The sequence below is a fragment of the Biomphalaria glabrata genome, chromosome 7, assembly GCF_947242115.1.
Source record: "Biomphalaria glabrata chromosome 7, xgBioGlab47.1, whole genome shotgun sequence".
Lineage (NCBI taxonomy): Eukaryota > Metazoa > Mollusca > Gastropoda > Planorbidae > Biomphalaria > Biomphalaria glabrata.
In genome coordinates this window covers 37,942,156-37,967,476 of record NC_074717.1, presented here as the reverse complement: position 1 = coordinate 37,967,476, position 25,321 = coordinate 37,942,156, and the positions used below count along the sequence as shown (strand labels likewise).

The 25,321-nt window shown below is 38.4% G+C and overlaps 1 protein-coding gene across 1 annotated transcript in view; it reads left to right on the top strand.

The window, feature by feature from the left end:
- LOC106052307 (probable G-protein coupled receptor 158) overlaps positions 1 to 25,321 on the top strand; it is a 347,724-nt gene that overhangs the window by 40,050 nt on the left and 282,353 nt on the right. The window contains exon 2 of the mRNA XM_056036255.1: positions 14,475 to 15,916. Within this exon, the coding sequence (XP_055892230.1) occupies positions 15,085 to 15,916 (832 nt within the window). The 5' untranslated portion in view covers positions 14,475 to 15,084. The remainder of the gene's footprint in view (positions 1 to 14,474; positions 15,917 to 25,321) is intronic.

Genomic DNA, 25,321 nt, shown 5'->3' with positions numbered 1-25,321 from the left:
TTACGGGTAATACAGATTTCATAGGGTTAGGTAATTCTGTTAATCCTGATTGGTTCGTTCTCCCAGGGCACGTGCCGCGGACATCTGTGCTGGCTGGAATCAATGCAAGTAACGAGGAACTTGTTTTATTGTCAGGAACATCAGGGAAGTAACGAGGAACTTGGTTCATTGGCTGGAACATCAGGGGGAAAAAAAAACTTGTAAAAGACAAAACGCACTGTGAAAGAGAAAAGCCAATTAATTATGACGAAATGGCGTGCATTGATTGGAGGTCACAAAAAATTTGGGACACCTTTCTTTGTGGGGGGGGGGGGGGGGTGGGGAGCATGAATGTCATTGTGATCTGAAGCGCAAAAAAAAGTTCTATTTCCTGTTTAGAGAGTGCATGTGTTAGACTGCTTTATAAAAAAAAAAAAATGAATGCGGGGGGAGGGGGGGGGGGTCATGACTTCTTAGAACTTTGTCTTTAAAGTTGTCTTCGAATCTCTGTAGGATTGACAGTATGACATTGCTTGTTCTGCTGAAATGTCAAAAAGCGAGTCTCATTTTTTGTTAATGGCGTCAGTAAGAGGGCTCTAAGGAGCACCCAACCATTATCTTGTTCCTGCATGTGTGTGCGTGTCACGGTTATTCTCAGGTGGCTGAGTGAAGCTGAAGTGGACACGTGAGCCCAGACGTTGAGCAGAATGAAACATTTATGAACTGTGCTGGATGGCAAGCAGTTTTATTTGATTTGCCTGACCAGTCTCTTGCTAGAGTTGTCTTTACTAGCCAGAGAATGGGCGGGGCAAAGGGAGAAAACTTCGCTTGGACTGTCACAACGCCATGCTGTGATTACATGCCCCTTACCAGCTTCGAACTAAGGTCCTAAAGCAATATAGCAAGTTATTGGATAGTAAAATTGAAAAGTGGCCAAGTCAAAAGATGATTAGCTACTGGTTTGTAGGCCTGGAGCTCGAATCTCTTTAAAAAATGACGCAGTGAGTGTAGAAACCTTTCGAAAGTAATTGTTTTTTTGAATGAAAGTGAATATTAAAGAAAAGACTAAGACTTCTTTATTGATCCTTATGGAAATTTGTTGTGATTACAAGGACTCTTTTCTCATTTAAAGACAACACAACAGAAACATACACATAAATAGAACAGACACAACATAAAGAGTTCAATCAGCGACTACACACAGGCATCTTGGTCCTTCTCATGTTTCCTGATCAACGAGTGGTCAATCTCCTAACTATTGTGCACTGACGAAACAATGGTCAGTGAGTAGCTTGACACATCTTCATGTTTAAAGAGACAGAGGAAAGAAAGAGAGCAAGTGAGAGAAAAGAGATTCAGAGAGAGAGAGGGAGAGAGAGAGAGAGAGAGAGAGAGAGAGAGAGAGTGAGAGAGAGAGAGAGAGAGAGAGAGAGAGAGAGGGAGAGAGAGAGAGAGAGAGAGAGAGAGAGAGAGGGAGAGAGAGAGAGAGAGAGAGAGAGAGAGAGAGAGAGAGAGAGAGAGAGAGAGAGAATCACAACTTTTTACCATCTCCCAAAAATGTGTTCACCTTGCGCTCTAAGTTGTTAAAATATCTGAATGTCACGGCCTTGAGTATCTATGGGTAATGATTATCGTATCAGCTCCGCTGTGACCTTGTGACCTTCAGTATGTAGTAAGTATGTCCTTCAATATGACCACCTGGAGTTGAACTTGGAAGCTTTACTCTCGGCCTTTGGTTACGACAGAATCAGAGAAAGCAAAACTTTGTCTTCTTTTTATTTGGGGAGGGGGGTACATTTGGTGCTTTCGTTTGTATTGTGTCAGCGTGTCACCCCCAGGTCACCCCCAGGTCAGAACATTCCTTCGTACTCTGGTACATACAGACTTTATTGAACTCTCCAGGAACAATAGAAGACAAACTCTTGGGAAGGATGCAGACAGAGTTCACAGTTTCTCCAGATTTCTAGCACACGTTGCTCACGGGTAAGAAAGAGATTCTGACCGATCTCGCGAAAGCCTCCGTTTTATCAGCAAACACTAACTCTGGACACCTCTCAGGAAACTGCTGGTGAGAGGTTGGTCTTCCGTTCGTTGTACACAAATGTATTGTAGGTTAATGCAGAGAAAAATACAATGTGCACTCATTCTACAGTGACCTTATTTGGTCAGGGGAAAGCAAAAAGCAAATACTCAGTTGCCGGGTTACATTTCCCTGGATTCACAAGATAGAGGACATTGTCTGCGCTTGTTGGACGTATTTGGGTTTTCTAAGGAGAAAAAAAAGTTTCTTACAAAAAATGTGGAAGAAAAAAAGTTTTAATTTTTTTCCCGGGACCTTATAATTGTGAACGTTGTTGGTCGTGTCTTTGTTTTTATAAGTTGTAAGAAACCAATTGGATAATACATTAGGTCTACGAGTCAATTTGGCCAAGTTACACAATGTAGTCTGTTTAATGTCAATACATTAACATGATATTTGAAACATAATCATTGATTACATTATGGATTAAGCTTATCAAGGCACATTGGCGTTAAAACGGTTTACCAGAGCATACCGACTGGATGACTGCCTGGTGTGTGAGCCATCCCCCCGTTGTCCCGAGTAAGATAAGGTTCAAATCTGAAGAAACATCCGTAACATGTATAACATTTTACAGACCCTGCGACGTGGAAACGAGCTATTGGTCTAAACAGCCCACAGGTTGCGACGTCACACGTCAGTGTTGAGGCCTTCTGTAACGTTTGATCTCACTTCAACACTCTAGAAAAATGGTGGCTGTAAGCTAGAATAGAACTCCATCACACCGTAACATATTCCTTCTTAGGTATTGTTTTTTACTAAATGTCATGTGGCTAAAGATCACTACTCTAATGTCACGTGGCTAAAGATCACTACTCTAATGTCACGTGGCTCAAGATCACTACTCTAATGTACGTGGCTAAAGATCACTACTCTAATGTCACGTGGCTAAAGATCACTACTCTCTAATGTCACGTGGCTAAAGATCACTACTCTCTAATGTCACGTGGCTAAATATCAATACTCTAATGTCACGTGGCTAAAGATCACTACTCTCTAATGTCACGTGGCTAAAGATCACTACTCTAATGTCACGTGGCTAAAGATCACTACTCTCTAATGTCACGTGGCTAAAGATCACTACTATCTAATGTCATGTGGCTAAAGATCACTACTCTAATGTCACGTGGCTAAAGATCACTACTCTAATGTTATGTGGCTCAAGATCACAACGTATACACTACTCTAATGTTATGTGGCTCAAGATCACAACGTATACTGTCACAATTTGGGCCTTTTTGGACTGCAACTTCTTCTTCTTTTTCGCTCTCATTGTTATGTTGGAGTGTTCAGATGACTAGACCAATACATGAGATGAACTGCGCAGTGGTTTCCAAATCAGGGAGCTCTCCATATAGTTTTCTTTCTATTGGGGTGTTTTTGGGGCCAGTGTCTTGTACGGGCCTCTTGGTAAAGAGAGTAGTTTTGGAGGACATGGTCAGCATTCTCTGGTGATACTCCACATTTGCAGATTTCACTGGTTCCAATTTTGAGCTTCCGGTACATGTATACTGTCACCATTTGGGCCTTTTTGGACTGCAACGTTGTCTGACTTTTTCATGCACACGCAATAGTCTGGCAATCATGTTCACTTTCACATATCCATTAGTCTGTTGAACCGTTGGGGCACCACTCAAGATCTGTTAAACGTCTTTCTCCATTCCTATCTATCTATTGCCTTGGTTAGAATATCTTTCAATGACAGGCCCGTCCATTCTTTTATGTTGTCTTCTCATCGCTTTCTCTAGCTGCTTTTTTTCTTTTTCCTGGTAATGTTCCCTGAAGAAAGTACACAGAACCTTGTGATATGGAGTTTTAGTTTGCGTTTTTTGACGGCAGTTAGCGGGTCATCGTGGGCCCAATCACTGTATTAATCCTTTTTTGTAATTTGTTTTCGTTTGTGATACGGTCTTTATATCTGATACCTAGGATCTTTCTATAGCACCTCAATTCCATGGCTAAGATACTCCTCTCTAGCTCTGCAGTCAACGTCAAAGATTCGAAAGCATTGCTAGGCGCTTCCGCGCTGTGTCCATTGCAGCTAAGCACTGCTAACAAACAAAATGTAGGCTCAAGGCGCTGTGATAACATTACAAACATAAACGCGAGAGCTAAAATGACAAACTAATTTTTAAAAAGTTTTAAACAGATAGGTCTTAATGTTCTTCTTGAATGTAGTGTAGCATGTCTGTCTGAGATTAATGGGGAGTGAGTTCCAAACCTTTGGTCCGTGAACAGAAAAGGCCCCCAGACCGTAGCTTTTGAGGGAGAAACGTGGCACCACTAGAAGCGTTGAGAATGTAATGGCCATGACCAGGCAGGGAATCAGTCCGATTGTAATATGACGTTACACAAAGTAAAGGATTGAAAAGTGTGTGCAGTCACAACAGTTTGAAATGAACAGGGAGGCCCGTGAAGGCCAAGCTCATACTTTCTGTGTACAGACAGGGAAAGAGAGAGAGAAAAAAAATAAGGGGGGGGGGGAAGGAACAATCCGGTTACACGGTGTGTTGTTCAACTAACTACTTTTCTTCAGGACTTTGGTTCGATTCCTAAGATTGGACACTATTTTTGTGTCCGTGAGACAGGGATAGTTACGTTTCAATTCATTAAGACTGAGGTAAGAGTTATAATTCCATTCGATCAACAGCCTTATGTTTATAGTTCTGCTTCTGGTGTTTGGTAAAAACAAAGGTATACAAAGTAAAGGTAACCCTTTCAAGCATTGACATCTATGGGGCCAGAGGATGTTAAACATCCGATTCTATTGCCAAGGGCTAACGAGGGTGTCATATGGCCAGCACAACGACCAACTGCCTTTACTTTCACAACATATCGTAAATGCCAGCAGGTGTCATAGAACCCTATGCTTAAATCCCAGTCGTCTTTTGAATCATCTTATATCCTAGAGATTAAAGGGAAACTCCGATGGTTTTTCAAATTTGAGTTATTGACATATTTAAATTCTGCGTGAAAAGTTGTAATAGTAAACATTTTACCATTTTTTATTTAAATGCTTAGAAACATTTATATTTAATAAATTAGTCAGTAAATTCTTGACATCTCCAAAAAACGGGGTTCTTTGAGATTTTGTTTTTAGGTTAGGCATACGTCACTTCCCTCAACAATACTGAAAGGCAAACTAGATTTGACCAATCGTATCGTTTCATTCTTACATTAGCTGTTAGGCTGTTAGACTTAGTGACGGCCTAGTCAAGCGCTATGGTACAGTTTTATATATATATATATATATATATATATATATATATATATATAGATATATATAGATATATATAGATTGAAAAAGCATTAGGACAACCAACTCGAGAAAAAAAGTAACATTTTCATCTAAGCCCCTCCCTGTCCCAAGAAGTAAATAGATCGCAGGTCTGACTGATTCGACCACAAACTGGTCAGTGTAAGGCTACTCTAGACTACGGGTAGTCAGTCATGACAAGACAACCAAGCGATAGTGTTTGTTGTGTGTTGAGTGGTCAGGCGAGAAGATACACACTGCCGTGATTAGTCAAGCATGTAAATCTCCTTTAACACGCATTTTTTTTCTTGGCTTACAAGATCTAGATCTAACTGCATAGACGAAGATTTATTTCTTTGACGAGAATGTAAACGTTACTGTATGGTCTCCCGTTAGACAGTAAGTCAATAGATTAAATTAATAGGCATGTGTGACGTTACATAGAAACCCATATGAAAGTCTGGATGCGCAGGAAAATTACGTCAGAAAAATATCAATGACTAAGTTATTATTGCAAATAAAAACAAAATAATAATATATTCATTATCTGTAAATCAAATTACATATTATATCAAAAATGGTCAAAACCATCGGAGTTTCCCTTTAGTGACGCTACTCTAGAGAGGAATACGTGTGAATCCTACACTTCTTGTATTTCATATAGTCTCATTTAATGTACTGTGATACTATTGGCTGATTCTGGTATCTATCTCAGTTATAGCTAGTAATATTGCTTAGAGAATAAAATTGATCTTGGTTTTTAAGACAAAAAAAGTAAATACAACATGCATAATGTTTCTATTTTTTAGAAGTTAATTTTTTTTTTCATTAAAAAATATGTTGATGACATTCATTTTTTAAAATAAATAAAAAAAAAACAACTTTTTTTTCTCCCTTGAAGAATTTAAAATGCTAAAAATAATATTTATTCCCTTCCAAGATCGATAACTGCATTCCATACATCAGACATTTGAATAGCCACTTACATAAAGGTAACATTTGCTCCACTTGAACGTTGAAGGGGGCTCCTGGATGTCATGGCCACATCCGTCTAACGAGCAGAATGAACATTAGTTCTGAATTTCACAGTCACTACTCGTGTAGTATCATGTGTATAGTCACTGAGACTTCCTCGAGTTTCTAGTTTCTAGTTCACTGGTCCAAGTACGAAGGCATTGAACTTATTCTAAGGGCCATTATAAGAACAAGTCTAACAGTCTGAAGAAAGAGTCGAATGTTTCACGAGACTACGCATGTGACCTACTTATTATGGCCCTTCTTAAGTTTACCAATCTGTTGAACCTTAGAAACCGATGTTGCGCTAAAGAAGTAGTTAATTAAGCAGGTATTGGAAATACAGGTAGTCCATCCATTAACCACGAATCCGCTTACGACGACTCGAACCGAGACCAATCCCCATAGAAGGCCTGAACACTGACTTACAGCGGCGTAGCTTGGGATTAGGCGGCCCGGGGGGGGGGCTTGTACTCTTTAGGGGCCCCTGCATTTTTTTCATTCGACATGATGACATGATACAATTGCCTAATTTTTAATGTAAAAACAAATTTCGGACACTCATTTTATGCCTCCCTCAAGATGGGACCTGGGGGGATTTTCAAATTTGGATATCCCCCCCCCCTAGCTACGCCACTGCTGACTTGCAAAGTCGCGACTTGTGGGCAGTTAAGACCAATAGCTCGTTGCCACGTCACAAGTCTGTACGACGTGGCAACGAGCTACTGGTCTCCACTGCCCACAGGTTGCGACGTCTCAGATCAGTATCGGGGCCTTCTATAGCAAATGGTCTCTCTCGAACTGACCAATTATTTTTTTTTTATTGCACAAGGAAATGTCGAAGCTACGACAGTCGTACGACCAAACTACCGATAATTTTTCAACGCGTGCGTCGTGCAGTGGAAACAGTGACAAATGATGTGTACAACAAGTCGGGCTGACGCAACTGGGTAATACATCTAATCGTGTAGTGAGCAAATGAATAACAGAAGGCTGATACAAGCAAGAAATATAGCGGGTGAAACTAGTTCCTATTATTGTCTTTCCCGTGGGAAATCTGCTTAACTTGTTTAGTGGAAGTACCGTCCCAACGTAAGAACATGTAGCAAACTGTAACATCAGACAGACACAACAGAGAAAGTATATTCAAATCTATTCAAATGTATCTGTACAAAGCCGAGGGCATGTTGCTATGGTAACCATGTTTCGTATGCCTCATCTTAATGACCGATTGGCTGGTTTAAAAAACAAGTTTTCAGCCCTTTTGAATAATTAGAATTCTGGCAGAGGTTTAGAGGTCTTAGAGTTTTTAAAGTTCAACAGGTGTTTATGGAGTTTAGACGTCTTCAATTGTTTGACAGTTCAACAGGTTTTTATAGAGTTTAGACGTCTTCAATTGTTTGACAGTTTAACAGGTGTTTATGGAGTTTAGACTTCTTCTATTGTTTGACAGTTCAACAGGTGTTTATGGAGTTTAGACTTCTTCTATTGTTTGACAGTTCAACAGGTGTTTATGGAGTTTAGACTTCTTCTATTGTTTGACAGTTCAACAGGTGTGTATAGGGCTCAGAAGTTGTTCAGTGTTTGACAGTTTTGAACGCCGCCTCGTTACTTTATTATTAAGTGTTATAAACAACGCAAGTCTAGTGGAGAATACAAGATGGAATTAAAACGTGTGTGTGTGTTTTACATGTGTTGACCAACAAACTCGCAGAACGAACAGAAGTTCAACCACACGAAAGCCTTTCTCGTAAACATACAAGATAATTCCTGGATGTATTTTCACAAGCTGCATACCATTGTTTAAACATGTAACGATACATTATTATATCTCTTCGTAGTGGACTTAAGATGTTCAGAATTTAAAAAAAAATCCATTCAAATATTTAAAACTGAATTTAAATCACGAATGTTTAACATATAAAAAAATGTTTGTACAGCGTTTTACATAATATCAAGCATGGTATAAATTAATCTAGACATACCTCATTCTAGTGTAGAAGGAAATGTATTTATAATATTCTTTACATTCACAATGTCCCAGCTTTCAAAACTTGCTTAGATGATAGAGCGCATTAAATAGATTTTTCTTTTCTTTTTAATAACTTTTTTTAAAACTCCACTAAATAAACATATTGGGTAATTCGTTTTAAAATAAACAGATTTAAAATTAAAAATAAACAAAACAACAAAGAAACAAACAATTGATTTCTAAATTAAATTGAGTGTCTACGGTGTACTCTCTGGTCTGTAAGTTGTCAATAAACTCTTAACTTCAACACGGGCTGGGGTCTATTTAAAGCCTTAAAATTAAAATTGTATCTAATTCAAAGGGAGGTAATTAATTTAGAAATAGCAGCAGAAGTGAGGTCCTAAACATAATGAAGTAGCTAATTACGTTGGAGTTAAGTGAGAAGAGGGGAATTGGGGATCAGACATTTTGAGATGAGGAGACGGGGGGGGGGGGGAGGAGAAGATGGAGCTTTTTAAAATTTCCTTTCTTCATGTTATTTTTATTTCCTTTTCCCACTTTATGGCACTTGTTCTCATTTATAATAATTTAACTCTTTCTCTCCTAACTGACAATACTATCGTTGGTTCCACCAGAATGAGGTAAATAATTAGGGAGAGAAAGAGTTAATAAAAACAGTATCATGCACTTCACACACAAACATATTGAAATAGTCGTACATATACGTAACAGAGGAGGGACGTATTATGTGTATACCGCTGTACCTGAGTGGGCGCAAGGAGGCGGACAAGAGTTCGGACAAGTCTGGGTTTTAGGCTAGTGTCAAACGTCTCCTTCTTGGCGTTGTTCTTTCTCCCATCAATCCCACAATCCCCATCCTATTATACTGTCCGAAGGAAACACGTGATGCACTAGTTAGAGGTTCCCAGCATTATCACAGCTGGGTTTTTTCCACTAGCTCTTGTCTCTCTTCTTTTTTGTCCTACTTATTCAATGCGACATTTTTCAAACACATGAAGACGTTGTTGCGACAACTCACAAAACTTGGGTTTTATTAACATCATGAAAACCCAGAAAAATAAAACGTTGACGAAATAGACACCAACGCATGGAACCAGATTACAGAGGCGGCCTTGGGGAGGGGGGGCGGGCGAGTGGGGCGACCACCACAGTCCTCGATTCTTTAGAAAATTTGTCATCGTCATCGTAGAAAAACTCGTGGCCCTGATATGTCAATCGCCCAGGCTACCACTAAGTCCACCTATGGAGATTAGAAATTTTTTTTTGACTATTTAAAACTACTTTAGAGTGTACCAAACACATCTGAACTTTTCTGATCTATTTCAGTCTTCTTCAGTCTGTTCTAGTCCATTCCGTTTTGCATATAGTAATAATTTGTAATCCACTAGCAAAACACTTTGACTTAGATTCTAAACACGTATATTGTATATTCGCTGCATATGTCCCGGGGAAATTATTTCTGACAATGCAATGTGCGCTTTATTCTGCATTCACCTTTATATATGTTCTCCTTTACGTTTTTCTGGTAGCATCATCCGAATGAATATGATTGTATATTAATTTAGGTAATATAAGAACAAGTGGAATCAATTGTGGATCAATAAGTGCATTATTTAAATAATTATTTCAATAGCTGAGGAAAAATGGGCATCTACGGTCTACAATGTACGGTCTACCATCTGCGGTCTACCATCTACGGTCTACCATCTACGGTCTACCATCTACGGTCAACCATCTACGGTCTACCATCTACGGTCTACCATCTACGGTCAACCATCTACGGTCAACCATCTACGGTCAACCATCTACGGTCTACCATCTACGGTCTACCATCTACGGTCTACCATCTACGGTCAACCATCTACGGTCAACCATCTACGGTCTACCATCTACGGTCTACCATCGATATAGGCGGTGAAAAATGAAACCTAAAGTTGTTAGGTTTAAATTTTACTTGTAGTGCATATTTTATGTAGTACTGTTTGGTTAGGACTTCCTCAAGAGTGGGTGGGTGGGGGGGCAGGGGCTATTACCCATGAACACACTCATTGTATATCTTTGTAATTGTAACTATTTTTTATTGTCCTTGTGAAGTGAGCACCGGACTATTCTCACGACGGTTCGGAGTTTGAACCCTGCCCGCTCTTTGAAGTCTGGGCTAAGAGGTCGAACTGTTCAGATCACCAGGAACAGTCAGAACGTGTAGAGGTTTGTCTCCTAGTGCTCCTGGAGAGTTCAACAAAGTCTGCACCTCTCCGACTGACATGGAATGTTATGCCATGATGGGGGTGAAGGGGTGGGGGGCGGGTGAAGCACCAAACGTGTCTAAAAAAGAAAAACAAAAGGTTTGCTTTCTCTGATACAGTCATAACTACAGGCCGAGAGTAAAGCTTCGAGTTCATATTGAAGGCTGGTCATAAGGGTGGTCATATTGAAGGGTGGTCATATTGAAGGGTGGTCATATTGAAGGGTGGTCATATTGAAGGGTGGTTAAATTGAAGGGTGGTCATATTGAAGGGTGGTCATATTGAAGGGTGGTTAAATTGAAGGGTGGTCATATTGAAGGGTGGTCATATTGAAGGGTGGTTAAATTGAAGGGTGGTCATATTGAAGGGTGGTCATATTGAAGGATGGTTAAATTGAAGGGTGGTCATATTGAAGGCCCTTTAAACGACACATTCTTCAATAGTAAATTAAATGACAAAGGCAGTCTCCTGCACACGCCTTTTTCCAATTGGTTTTCTTGTTGCCATGACAACAAAAGCTGAAGATGGCAAAACGTTGGCCAGACCTCAACAGTGGAGTTATGTTTATCTAACTCGTACGTCTGTTGATTGTACGTGTTTCAGTTTTACTGTTTGCGACATGACTGTACTACTCGATCTCTCTACCCCCCCCCCCCCCCCACCCCAAATATCTACTCCTTTGCCTAGGAGGAAACTTAACGCATTAATATTTCTGTCTGTTCGGCTTAATTCCGGAAATCAATTTTGTAAAAAAAAAATATTGTAACAGACTGTCATGAATCTATCTGTCCAATTTAGTTAATGAACCAATTCCGATCGAGACACGAAACTGTTTCCCAGTCCGTAGTTCAATCAATAAGTTGATCGCTGCGCTGATGTTTATGTAAATACGGAGGGCTGGAAGTGACCCGCGGGCCAAGATAAACCGCCCACTACCCAGTCCAATAAGGGTTAAAATTTGTGACTTCATTTGATCGATTTATTTGTGTTTCCGTTTTGACCTTGGCGGTCTCCTTGGGAGATTAAAATTTTGTTTAATACCACGTCTCTCGTAGAAACGAAATAAGAGTTATAACATTGTAAGAATTTTGATTCGTATCTTGAAGTCCATTTCCGCCATCTTTTCTTTCGCCCGAACTGTGCACTTGCCTAAATAAAGGTAGTAGTGATGTTATGAAGTTACTGTCAGTGCAGTAAATCGCTCTTAATTCCATTACCGCATTGAAAGCTAACCGGACTACTCCAATAGGTGGAATGTGCTTTGTTAAATATATAATTCTGTTTAAGCAAAGTAAGCGTGTCTAAGGTTTACAAATGCATATGGTTCCACTGTTTAAGTCAATACCTTATTCTACTGATTGTTAACGCTACCAGCAACAACCAAATGGTAACAAGGTTACAAAGACAGTTTGTGTAGAAACACAAACTCAAAATCGGCCCCCGAAGTGTTCCACTTAGAGTCTTCACCAGGATTCGAGCATGGGACTTCCGGTTCCAAGTGCTTTACCCCTCAGCCACTATAATGAGGATATGCCAAAACCGCGCTATAAAAGTAGTTTGTTATTTTTTAAACGTATAACTAAAACAAAGTTCGTATAAAAATTCTTCTTTAAAACAACATTTGAATCAGTATTCTATTCAATGAGTTAGTTAATAAATGGAAAATATATTTTATAATGATCCATTGACACTTTAACAATTGTGACCTTAGATGCAATTTTTTTTTTTTACCAATGCGCGAATCTATGAATGAAGCTTGAGTTATTAATGAAGAAGTCCATGACATTTTAAATGTTTTTTTTTTTTGGTAACATACATTTTGGGTCACGGGCCATACACAATAGTGACAGAATATAGAAGAAATTAACTTTCTTATAGTATATAAAATTAAGTGAGGATATTTTAAAACCAATATTTAAAACTTATAAAAATGAAATCAAGCCCACTCTAATGTGTGTTTCTGAATGCGCGATATAAACGCAGTGCTAAAGCTTGGGATGCAACTATTTCTACAGAATCTTGCTCCCCCTAGATTGAACTTTTGTTTTCTACTGAATATGTCTGATAGAAACAGTAAAAAGTAGCCTCCACCATCCAGTAAGTAATGTAAAGTTTCCCCTTTCAGACCTTGTGATCTACAGTGCAGATGATGTTACGGTCATCTGTTTATTTGGCCGACGGTTAACGAGGGTTTCATGTGGCCAGCACAACGATCAACCACTTTACTTTCCCCAGCTAATGTCAGGTCCCCATTCGAGTTGGGTGGACTCCCTTAACTCTTTAACTCCGTAATTATTTTTCCACGTTCTGACAGAGGAGTTCATTTTTCACATGTGTACATTCTACCCTGTTATGATTAAACTTCAATAACATTTTTTTGTTTGTTATCAGAAAACGTTTTACTTTTGATATAGAATTATAGGAGAATGCATGCTCTTTTTATATAGTACAAATTATTGTCTATAAAACCAATAATTAATTTAATTTAATTGGATCAGATCAACGATGATATCGTCAATTAGGAGAGAAAGAGTTAAAATCCTCGATTCGGAAGCCAAGCGCTTTACCACTCGGCGACCACCACGCCCCAGGAGTGATAATATTTCACATTGAATTTTTAATTACTTCATATTTTTTAAAAGTTTGTTTTGCGCTCGTTACCTAATTCACGTGATTTCTGTTTCCGACGCTGTTAACGTGAGGGGGGGGGGGGCGCGATATCATTGCCAATGCCAACTTTTCTCATGCCATTATTTTTTGTTTGTTTCGGAGAAGATAAAGTACATTTGATAAAGTTCAGCTTGTTAGTCCTGTACCTCACGCAATATTGAGACATTGCTGTTTGTCTGTTTGGTATTTTGCACAGGGTACAAAGACGCTTAAGTCCGGCTGTTAGACAAACGAGACGTTTAAAACAAAACACATTTTTTGTTCCCTCCCGTTGATATTTATATTTGTAATAAGCTTACCGATTCTCCGGGCTGTTTCTGTGGTGTGGGAGACTTCAATCACCGAGCACAGAAAAAAAAAAGAGTTCTTTAAGCTGTTGAGACTGACAGGCCGCTGACTTTACACACCTTCGTGACTTAAGCTGAGAAAATATTTTAATAGCATCGAGTTGTCATGTCCTCATCAGTCTTGTCAGATGTATGTCATACAAGCTGAGATTTTTTTTTTGGTTACGATTTTGTCGAAACCAATTTACCTTTTTTTTAAAGGGAACCTCTTGTTTTATTCGGACGTGACATGAATATATATTTATAGTATAAAACAGAACGTTCGGTGGTCTTCAATGGCGTAGATATGGTGAGGGGGGGGGGAGAATTGGAAAATTCTGGGCCCTCACTTGAGTGTGCCCCAAATGAGTGTTGTAAGTTGTTTTTTTACATTTATTATTAAATATTTAGCAAAATGCAGGGGCCCCCAAAAAGGCCAAGCCCCAAATGATGGAAAATTCCTTGGTACGCCACTGCAGTGGTCTTGTTGTTGCAAACAGAAAGATGGAGAAATAGTTTTTCTAATGATACTCCCCCTCCACCTGAAGTCTTTATATATAATACACCACATCACTTTAATTGTTCTAGCTGTTAGGAGCTACAAACTAAGGGAAATAAATGCTACTTAATGAGAGATGTGGTCATATATATGGATTTAGTCCCTTTATTACATTTCGATATTTTTTTTTCTTCCCATTATTGATTCAAGTTGAAATTTTGCATAACCCTAACCAACAATACACGAATCAATCTAAAAATTAACCAATCAGTTAATTATTTAGTACTGATTAGTTAATTTTGTTTTACCTAGTAAAATGGGAGATAAGCCCCGTAATTTTCATTAGCGGTCCATTCTCTTTTTTTTTTTTTAATTCTTTTTTCTATTGTTTGTTTCTCATTTTCTTTAAAGGTGATGATACACAAACAAATGAAGACAGCGCCGTCAATCTCTGACTCTCGTTAAAATCTGTCTCGCAGCAACGTTTTGACTCAAACTAACCAAACAGAGTTATAAAACTAGAACAGGTTTCAAAGGAGAAACAAAATTTGCATAACGTATATGTATCTGATACCATTACAAAATACCTACTTTAGATTGAACTTTTTTCTTGAACAATGATATAAAAAGTAATATAAAACTGCTGGTTTCAGGTCTGATCGTAGAACAACTTTTTCGAGGTCTGCGTTTCAAACATTAAACCTGTCTCTCTTCGTGGTGTAGCCAAGAGAGATAACTTCATTGAAGTGAATAAGAGTCGGAGAGAATACGACTGTTGTTGACATAGATACGCTTTCAAATTGAGAATGACGGAACGTCTCTAGCGATGAGGACACCGCGCGCACGAAACGATGTAACGTCATTTATCATCGTGACCACAATCACGTGAGGCAGACGACCAAGACCACAATCACGTGAGGCAGACGACTAAGACAAAAATCACGTGAAGCAGACGACCAAGACCACAATGACGTAAAAGAAAAGAATAACAAGACGATCAGAAACAACAATTTCTGATATAATGACAATCTCGAGCCGAACTTTTGACCTGGCCGCGGGAGCATGCGTGGCAGCGAGCTGTATCTTCACCGTGGTCATGGCCGTCTCCACCAGCATCGTGGCCAATCAGGACGACTACTACACCGACACCAACTTCACCGTCTTCACCTACCACCTGCCCGAGGACGAGGACATCAACAGCACGCTGGAGTGGTTCCTCGGCTTCACCGACATGCCCCCCAACGGCGACGCCTACAACTCCTACGACGTCATCGGCGAAGGTGGTGGGGGCGACAAGTCGGGGGACGTGACCGGCGGAGGAGGAGGCGACCTTGGCACCAAGGTCAAACCCCTCCTCCCCTCTTCCAAGAACATCCACGAGAACGACGAGAAGGACATTGTGGAGCTCTTCTTGGCGCAGGTGGAGAGCTACGACCAGAACAAGGCCAAGTGCACCCCGGGCACGGAGCACAACCTCGGCTCCGGGGTCATCAAACAGTACGGGCTCAACCGTTTCAAAGCACAGGCCCTCGTCACCGTCAACAGGGCCAACCTGCTCACCCGCATCTGGAAAGAAGCGGACAACGGGGCGGTCTTCTCGGAGTACCTTTTCTACACGCAGGTGCGCTCCATCGTCGAGGGCGACCCGGAAATCTTCGCCGCAGGGAATTGTTACGACAAGTACGAGTTCCGTGACTACTATCTGTTCTGTCCTTACTCGTACCGCATGGAGGACGGCCGGATCAACGTCAAGGATCTGTCCTTGGAGTACGACTATCTAGGGAATACCTCCATGTGGTTCTACAGCGCCAGGATGAAAGCGAAGCACCTGGAAAATTTCAATATGACGAAAGGTAAGATTGATCTTTAACACACACACACACACACGCTCACACACACACTTTTAAATGTTGTCACTGAAAGGAGACAATCAATCTGTCCTCATACTCTGTGCCTTTCGTATGGGTATTTAAGTAACGTAGCGAAATATATTGCACAATGTGGTATACTTAGCCTCCTTCAGCAACGAAGCGACTATGGACCATCTCAAACAATTAATAATAATAATAATTTAATTTAACAAACAGGATGTAGGCTCAAGGCGATGTGATAACATTACAAACACAATCACGACAGCTAACATAACAAACTAATCTAAAATTGAAATGAAAGCCTGTGGTTAAGTGGAAAATAGTAAAACATCACAGTTGGTGGTCGCCAAACTTCATTGTTTAGTACTACTAGACTTTAGTTTGATGTATAATGTATACGTTCAAAACTTTTAGCTGACTATTACTGATATAGCTTCTGGTTTATTCTTATTGCTAGTGTTTACCTATGACTTCATAAAAGCATTGGTAGTATTCGGGAAAGTCTCTGTTTAATTTAATGCTTCATCTTGTTGCTTAAAATAGATCTAATTTCTTCTCAATTCCATATTTCATCAAGGTGAAAGCCACGAAGTAGACGCTAGATGGCGCTACACAGTAGATACTTGTCCGTAGCAGCAACCATCACGTCCAATGATGTACAATTATTCTAATAATTCTTTCGTGATCCTGTTATAGATTTGTCTCTCCTTGATCCACTTTCTTTTGTTTATATTTAGAAATACTTTTTGTGTGTAAATAGCTAAAACTAACAAAACGTGTTGTTTTTTTTGTAAATAGCTAAAACTAACAAAACTTCTTTGGATAATACAGGGTGTCCAATATAAAATAAGTCTGTTTTATGGTGCGGTCTTTGAACGTGATACCTAGGATCCTTCTGTAGCATCTCAATTCCATTGCTAGGATCCTCCTCTCAAGCTCTGTATTCAACGTCCACGACTTGCAAGCATATAAAAATATGGCCATGACCAGGGAGCGCATCAGTCTGATTTTGGTGCCGAGGTCTAAGCCTTTATCTTTTCATATTATTTTAAGTTTTGAAAGGGCTGCTGTAGATTGTGCTATTCGGGCCAGTAGTTCAGGTTTCGTTCCCTCATCTGAGACAATAGCTCCGAGTATTTGAACTGCTAACACTAGTCAGCTTTTCACCTCCAATACTGATGCCTCTTTTAAAACCCTGTTGGCTATTGGTCATAATTTGTTTTTTTTTCGGCATTTATTTGCTTACCAAAGGCTGCGGAAGTCTTGTCAATGCGCATCACCAGGTCAGCTAGTTCTTCTTCTGTCCCTGCTAGGCCATAAACACTAACAGAAAAGTAAATTCTAACATATCATAATTTTGTAATAATAAATAGTAAAAACAGAGTATTATTAATAAGAACGTACTAAGTATTTGTACAGTTTACAAGAGGTGATGAAAGTGTGCCCCTTGAACCTCGTTGTACTAGCTATAGCACCGTCTCAACGTGAGTTGGAAAACATTTTGTCACTTCACTAGGTGGGATTTCCATATATATGTTGTGAATTTTCGTTTTCACAAAGCTTCTGTCAACTCACACTGTCTGTCTGTCAGTCTGTCTGTCAGTCTGTCTGGTAAAACGTTTGTACACGTTATTTCTCCCAAGCCCAATCTCGGATCAAGCTGAAACTTTTGCACAATTATTTCTTTTACTTGACAACACAATAATCAATTAAAAAAAAAATTGAACCATTTAGTTTATTTACTATTGGTAATTAATTATTTTGTTTGTTATCTTAAACAGGGGAAAGAAATCGTACTTGACTGATTTGGTGGTATAAGTCGAATTAGTCCCCTTGAAGAATCTTGAGCCCTGAGTGAACTTTCTTTTAATGCATTTAAAAAAAAACGATCATGTCAACATTCACATTTCTCTAGTCCTGCTGTCGCCCAGTGTGTGTGTGACTTTGTTGTATCATGCTCTTAGATTAAGCATCAAATTATGGAATAGTTCTACTCAGAGGCGGCCGTAGCAGTTCAGCTCAACCATTATTTGTACTATGGGCTGACCGTGAGAAAAGATTCACTTTATCGCACCCCCCACCAAGGATCGCCCCTGAGTTCGTCTATGTGTACAGCGTGTCAAGAAACAAAATAATTAAACTACAAACCAGTCATTGGACACTATGTCTAAATCTAATTCTTCATTGCTAAAATACACAATCTTGAAAATAATTTGATATTTTAGTAGATACCTATACAGTAAAATACTTAGTTTCAGGATATAACACTAGACAATAAAGAGATAAAATAGTCAGTCATGATTAAGGGTAGATAATTAACGAACACAATCATGTCAGTTCTTACTGACGCTATATCTTGTACATCGTGTGGGGACATACATTACTCACAAACATTTTTTTAAAGCTACTTTGGTCTTGGTAATGGAATACTTTATTAATTTAATCCTAATTTTTTTTTGTTGTATTGAGTCCTAAATTTTTATAGATATTAAGCTTTTAATAAGTAACTTAATATTGAATTCTAGCCACACGATATCATTGTACGTATACAAGATGGTTATAGTTTAAAACAGTTTAAATCATCAATTAAGTCCGACTACAAGTCGACATCTCAGCTTTCCTAATTGCTTGTAGAATATCTATATTTCTTTTTTTTTTAAATCCTCAACCATAATTGTTTATATTTTTTTTTTCAATGGCTTACAGCAGATATTTTATCCCGACACTTAAATATCAATTTTCTGAGTAGCGCTAAAGAGTTAACCAGAAAAAGTTTGTAGCCTTAGGTGTGTAAATAGAACAGCTAATTAGGATAGCTATTTTCAGAAGTTTTTTTTTTCTAGCGAGTACTTTTTTATTTTTAGTCGTTTTTTTCTGTTTTGTTTTTAGAAGATGACTAAATTGTTTAATAAATCAAAGGTTCATTCCCGCCATAATGAGCATGCAGGACTACCCTGTAAAAAATCATATTCTGCTGGAGGTCGTACAGAGTGGACAGTATAGAACTATTATAGAAGCACTGCTTACCATTCAAGCTGCACTGGGTCAGATTTATCCCCTTAGGGTGACGACCGCATGCCTAAAAGCGATTTTTTTGGCGAAATTAAAGGCGGACGGCGTAATAGAAGTGCCCCATACTCCCCCTCCTCACCCGAAAGCGCTATAAAGTGTTATAATTTAGCTCTCACTAGTATAGAGGAAAGTAGCTTGCAGCAGCTGGACCCACATCACTCTAGACTCTATAGAGTGTTAAGGTCATTAGATCCAGATCTAGAATGCCTGCAATGTGAAAACCACATCATTAGTGTGCCTGGTCGTGCGGTTTGCGTACTTAACTGTCGTTCGGACTTATCGATGGTCCCGGGTTCAAACCCTGTCCGCTCCCATCCTCCGTCGTCCTACGGGAGGTTTGGACTAGGAAGTAAACTATCTTCAACTCTGAAGGAACATCCGAAACATGGAGAACATTTTACAAAACATTTTTTTTTAAAGTCAGCTTAACACAAAATGTAGTGGCCAAGTCTTGTACATACTATTGGTTTAATGTGAGAACCTTTGTCTTTCATAGCCATGTATGTAAGTTGCACAAGAAGCTGTCAAGTGAACCTTCCAGCGGAGACTTGAAAGTGCAAAGGCAGGTGCACTATAAGTTACCTCTTACCGAGTATTCCATTTAACGAGAGTGTTATGGAGTCAGTACAATGGCTAACCGCCTTCACAATAACCAACATATGTACTCTGACATATGCCACTAATCCATGTACTCCGACATATGCCACTTATCCATGTACTCTGACATATGCCACTTATCCATGTACTCTGACATATGCCACTTATCCATGTACTCTGACATATGCCACTTATCCATGTACTCTGACATATGCCACTTATCCATGTACTCTGACATATGCCACTTATCCATGTACTCTGACATATGTGACATATTCATGTACTCTGCAAGGAACCATCACCTTCATTTTGGTAAACAAAATCACCACTCGCCCACCACACTTAGCTGTATTTTTTAACAAATTATAAACTTGTTTAGTTAGATAATTGGAATGCGCGGTGGTCGAGTGGTAGAGAGCTTAGCTAGCTAACAGGGGGACCAGACTTCATATCCTGGTGAAGACTAGGATTTTTTATTTCGGGATCTTTGGGCGCCTCTGGGTCATCCCAGCCCTAATTGTTACCTGGGGAAAAGTAAAGGCATTTAGTCGTTGTGCTGGCCACATGACACCCTTTACATCATCTGCAGGTCTCAAGGTCTAAAATGAAAAATTTACTTTTTTAAAATTAATAATAACTATTACTTTGACATATTGAGTAGAAACCTTTTTTTTATGTTAAGGGCATAACTAGAAGGTCAATATTTTCCCAAGTAAAAGACAGCCAGATTAACTGTATTCTGATGTCCCCCAACAGAGGCGCATGAAGCGAAATCAAATGACGTAGGTAATTGAGACGCCCTTGCTTCTAACGCTAAGTCGACCAGGGCGCAAGGGTCCGGTGGTGGTGCTGTCAGGGGCAAGGGAAGTCAGGAGACTAAGTGGAACTGACAGAGTTAACTCCCCAAGTGTACGTCTGCTCTTTGTGGGCGTATGTGTGTGTTTGAGGGCAGTGATTGTTGTAACACAGCTCGCAACATTCGTTGGGCTTGGGGGGGGGGGGCAGATGAGAGAACTGAAAGATTTAAATTGGAGAAGGGGTGATGTAGAAAGGACAGGTCTACGTTGTTGTGTCGTCGTTGTGTGTCTACGTGGTTGTGTCGTCGTTGTGTGTCTACGTGGTTTTGTCGTCGTTGTGTGTCTACGTGGTTGTGTCGTCGTTGTGTGTCTACGTGGTTGTGTCGTCGTTGTGTGTCTACGTGGTTGTGTCGTCGTTGTGTGTCTACGTGGTTGTGTCGTCGTTGTGTGTATACGTGGTTGTGTGGTCGTTGTGTGTCTACGTGGTTGTGTCGTCGTTGTGTGTCTACGTGGTTGTGCGGTCGTTGTGTGTCTACGTGGTTGTGTCGTCGTTGTGTGTCTACGTGGTTGTGTCGTCGTTGTGTGTCTACGTGGTTGTGTCGTCGTTGTGTGTCTACGTGGTTGTGTGGTCGTTGTGTGTCTACGTGGTTGTGTCGTCGTTGTGTGTCTACGTGGTTGTGTCGTCGTTGTGTGTCTACGTGGTTGTGTCGTCGTTGTGTGTCTACGTGGTTGTGTGAAAGTTGTGTGCCTACGTGGCTGTGTGGTAGTTGTGGGAGCGGTTATGACGTCAAATCTTTAGTTTTACGAAGCTTATATCAACACATATCTGTCTGTCTGTCTGTTTTCTTAAAATGTGTACACGTTTTTTCTTCCGCACCCATTCTCGGATCCAATTAAAACTTAGCACAATTATACATTGGCATAGATTTGATAGACAAGACATTAATCAATAAAAAAAAAAGAAACCAAATAGTCAATTAATTACTGTTAATTAATCATTTTGTTTATACCAACAAGGGAAACTCATTCTTCAGTATTGACAGACATTTTTGGGAGTTTAGTGCCCTTAAATTATTGTTAACATCATTTCTCCCTTACGCATTATCGAATTGATACTTTAAAAATTATTTCTTGTACCTAAAAAATGAATTAATAAAAAAAATACTCAATAAGTCAATTAATTATTTTTAATTAATTATTTCGTTTGATATCGAATAAGGAAGATAACTTGTACATTATTGATAGATATAATTTTAAGGGCGTAGTTCTTTCCTTTTAGATAAGTTTTATTATTTTTTTAAAAGGATTTTTTAAATATTTTGCTTGTTCTGTGTTGTTTTTTCAAAGCTTCTATCATCTCACTCTGTCTGTCTGGTCAAAAGTTTGTACACGTTATTTCTCCCACACCCAATCTCGGATTAAGCTGAAATTTTACAGAATTTTTTCTTTCACCCTAACAACATAAGAATAAATAAAAAATAGTAACAAACTAGGTAATCAACTACTTTGTTTGGTATGTTGAACAAGGGAAAGAATTCGTACTTCACAGATGTGGTGTTATAAGTTGAATAAGTCATAGGAAACTGACCAAAACAAATATCACAGGAAACTGACCAAAACAAATATCACAGGAAACTGACCAAAACAAATATCACAGGAAACTGACCAAAACAAATATCACAGGAATCAGACCAAAACAAGTATCACAGGAAACTGACCAAAGTAATATCACAGGAATCTGACCAAAACAAATATCACAGGAAACTGACCAAAGTAATATCACAGGAATCAGACCAAAACAAGTATCACAGGAAACTGACCAAAGTAATATCACAGGAAACTAACCAAAACAAATATCACAGGAAACTAACCAAAACAAATATCACAGGAAACTGACCAAAACAAGTATCACAGGAAACTGACCAAAGTAATATCACAGGAAACTAACCAAAACAAATATCACAGGAAACTAACCAAAACAAATATCACAGGAAACTGACCAAAGTAATATCACAGGAAACTAACCAAAACAAATATCACAGGAAACTAACCAAAACAAATATCACACGAAACTAACCAAAACAAATATCACAGGAAACTGACCAAAGTAATATCACAGGAAACTAACCAAAACAAATATCACAGGAAACTAACCAAAACAAATATCACAGGAAACTGACCAAAACAAATATCACAGGAAACTAACCAAAACAATAATCACAGGAAACTAACCAAAACAAATATCACAGGAAACTAACCAAAACAAATATCACAGGAAACTGACCAAAGTAATATCACAGGAAACTAACCAAAACAAATATCACAGGAAACTAACCAAAACAAATATCACAGGAAACTAACCAAAACAAATATCACAGGAAACTGACCAAAACAAATATTACAGGAAACTAACCAAAACAAATATCACAGGAAACTAACCAAAACAAATATCACAGGAAGCTAACCAAAACAAATATCACAGGAAGCTAACCAAAACAAATATCACAGGAAGCTAACCAAAACAAATATCACAGGAAACTAACCAAAACAAATATCACAGGAAACTAACCAAAACAAATATCACAGGAAACTAACCAAAACAAATATCACAGGAAACTGACCAAAACAAATATTACAGGAAACTGACCAAAACAAATATCACAGGAAACTAACCAAAACAATAATCACAGGAAACTAACCAAAACAAATATCACAGGAAACTAACCAAAACAAATATCACAGGAAACTGACCAAAGTAATATCACAGGAAACTAACCAAAACAAATATCACAGGAAACTAACCAAAACAAATATCACAGGAAACTAACCAAAACAAATATCACAGGAAACTGACCAAAACAAATATTACAGGAAACTAACCAAAACAAATATCACAGGAAACTAACCAAAACAAATATCACAGGAAGCTAACCAAAACAAATATCACAGGAAGCTAACCAAAACAAATATCACAGGAAGCTAACCAAAACAAATATCACAGGAAACTAACCAAAACAAATATCACAGGAAACTAACCAAAACAAATATCACAGGAAACTGACCAAAACAAATATTACAGGAAACTAACCAAAACAAATATCACATGAAACTGACCAAAGTAATATCACAGGAAACTAACCAAAACAAATATCACAGGAAACTAACCAAAACAAATATCACAGGAAACTGACCAAAACAAATATCACAGGAAACTAACCAAAACAATAATCACAGGAAACTAACCAAAACAAATATCACAGGAAACTAACCAAAACAAATATCACAGGAAACTGACCAAAGTAATATCACAGGAAACTAACCAAAACAAATATCACAGGAAACTAACCAAAACAAATATCACAGGAAACTAACCAAAACAAATATCACAGGAAACTGACCAAAACAAATATTACAGGAAACTAACCAAAACAAATATCACAGGAAACTAACCAAAACAAATATCACAGGAAGCTAACCAAAACAAATATCACAGGAAGCTAACCAAAACAAATATCACAGGAAGCTAACCAAAACAAATATCACAGGAAACTAACCAAAACAAATATCACAGGAAACTAACCAAAACAAATATCACAGGAAACTAACCAAAACAAATATCACAGGAAACTGACCAAAACAAATATTACAGGAAACTGACCAAAACAAATATCACAGGAAACTAACCAAAACAATAATCACAGGAAACTAACCAAAACAAATATCACAGGAAACTAACCAAAACAAATATCACAGGAAACTGACCAAAGTAATATCACAGGAAACTAACCAAAACAAATATCACAGGAAACTAACCAAAACAAATATCACAGGAAACTAACCAAAACAAATATCACAGGAAACTGACCAAAACAAATATTACAGGAAACTAACCAAAACAAATATCACAGGAAACTAACCAAAACAAATATCACAGGAAGCTAACCAAAACAAATATCACAGGAAGCTAACCAAAACAAATATCACAGGAAGCTAACCAAAACAAATATCACAGGAAACTAACCAAAACAAATATCACAGGAAACTAACCAAAACAAATATCACAGGAAACTGACCAAAACAAATATTACAGGAAACTAACCAAAACAAATATCACAGGAAACTGACCAAAGTAATATCACAGGAAACTAACCAAAACAAATATCACAGGAAACTAACCAAAACAAATATCACAGGAAACTGACCAAAACAAATATCACAGGAAACTAACCAAAACAATAATCACAGGAAACTAACCAAAACAAATATCACAGGAAACTAACCAAAACAAATATCACAGGAAACTGACCAAAGTAATATCACAGGAAACTAACCAAAACAAATATCACAGGAAACTAACCAAAACAAATATCACAGGAAACTGACCAAAACAAATATCACAGGAAACTAACCAAAACAATAATCACAGGAAACTAACCAAAACAAATATCACAGGAAACTAACCAAAACAAATATCACAGGAAACTGACCAAAGTAATATCACAGGAAACTAACCAAAACAAATATCACAGGAAACTAACCAAAACAAATATCACAGGAAACTGACCAAAACAAATATCACAGGAAACTAACCAAAACAAATATCACAGGAAACTAACCAAAACAAATATCACAGGAAACTGACCAAAACAAATATTACAGGAAACTAACCAAAACAAATATCACAGGAAACTAACCAAAACAAATATCACAGGAAGCTAACCAAAACAAATATCACAGGAAGCTAACCAAAACAAATATCACAGGAAGCTAACCAAAACAAATATCACAGGAAACTAACCAAAACAAATATCACAGGAAACTAACCAAAACAAATATCACAGGAAACTGACCAAAACAAATATTACAGGAAACTAACCAAAACAAATATCACATGAAACTGACCAAAGTAATATCACAGGAA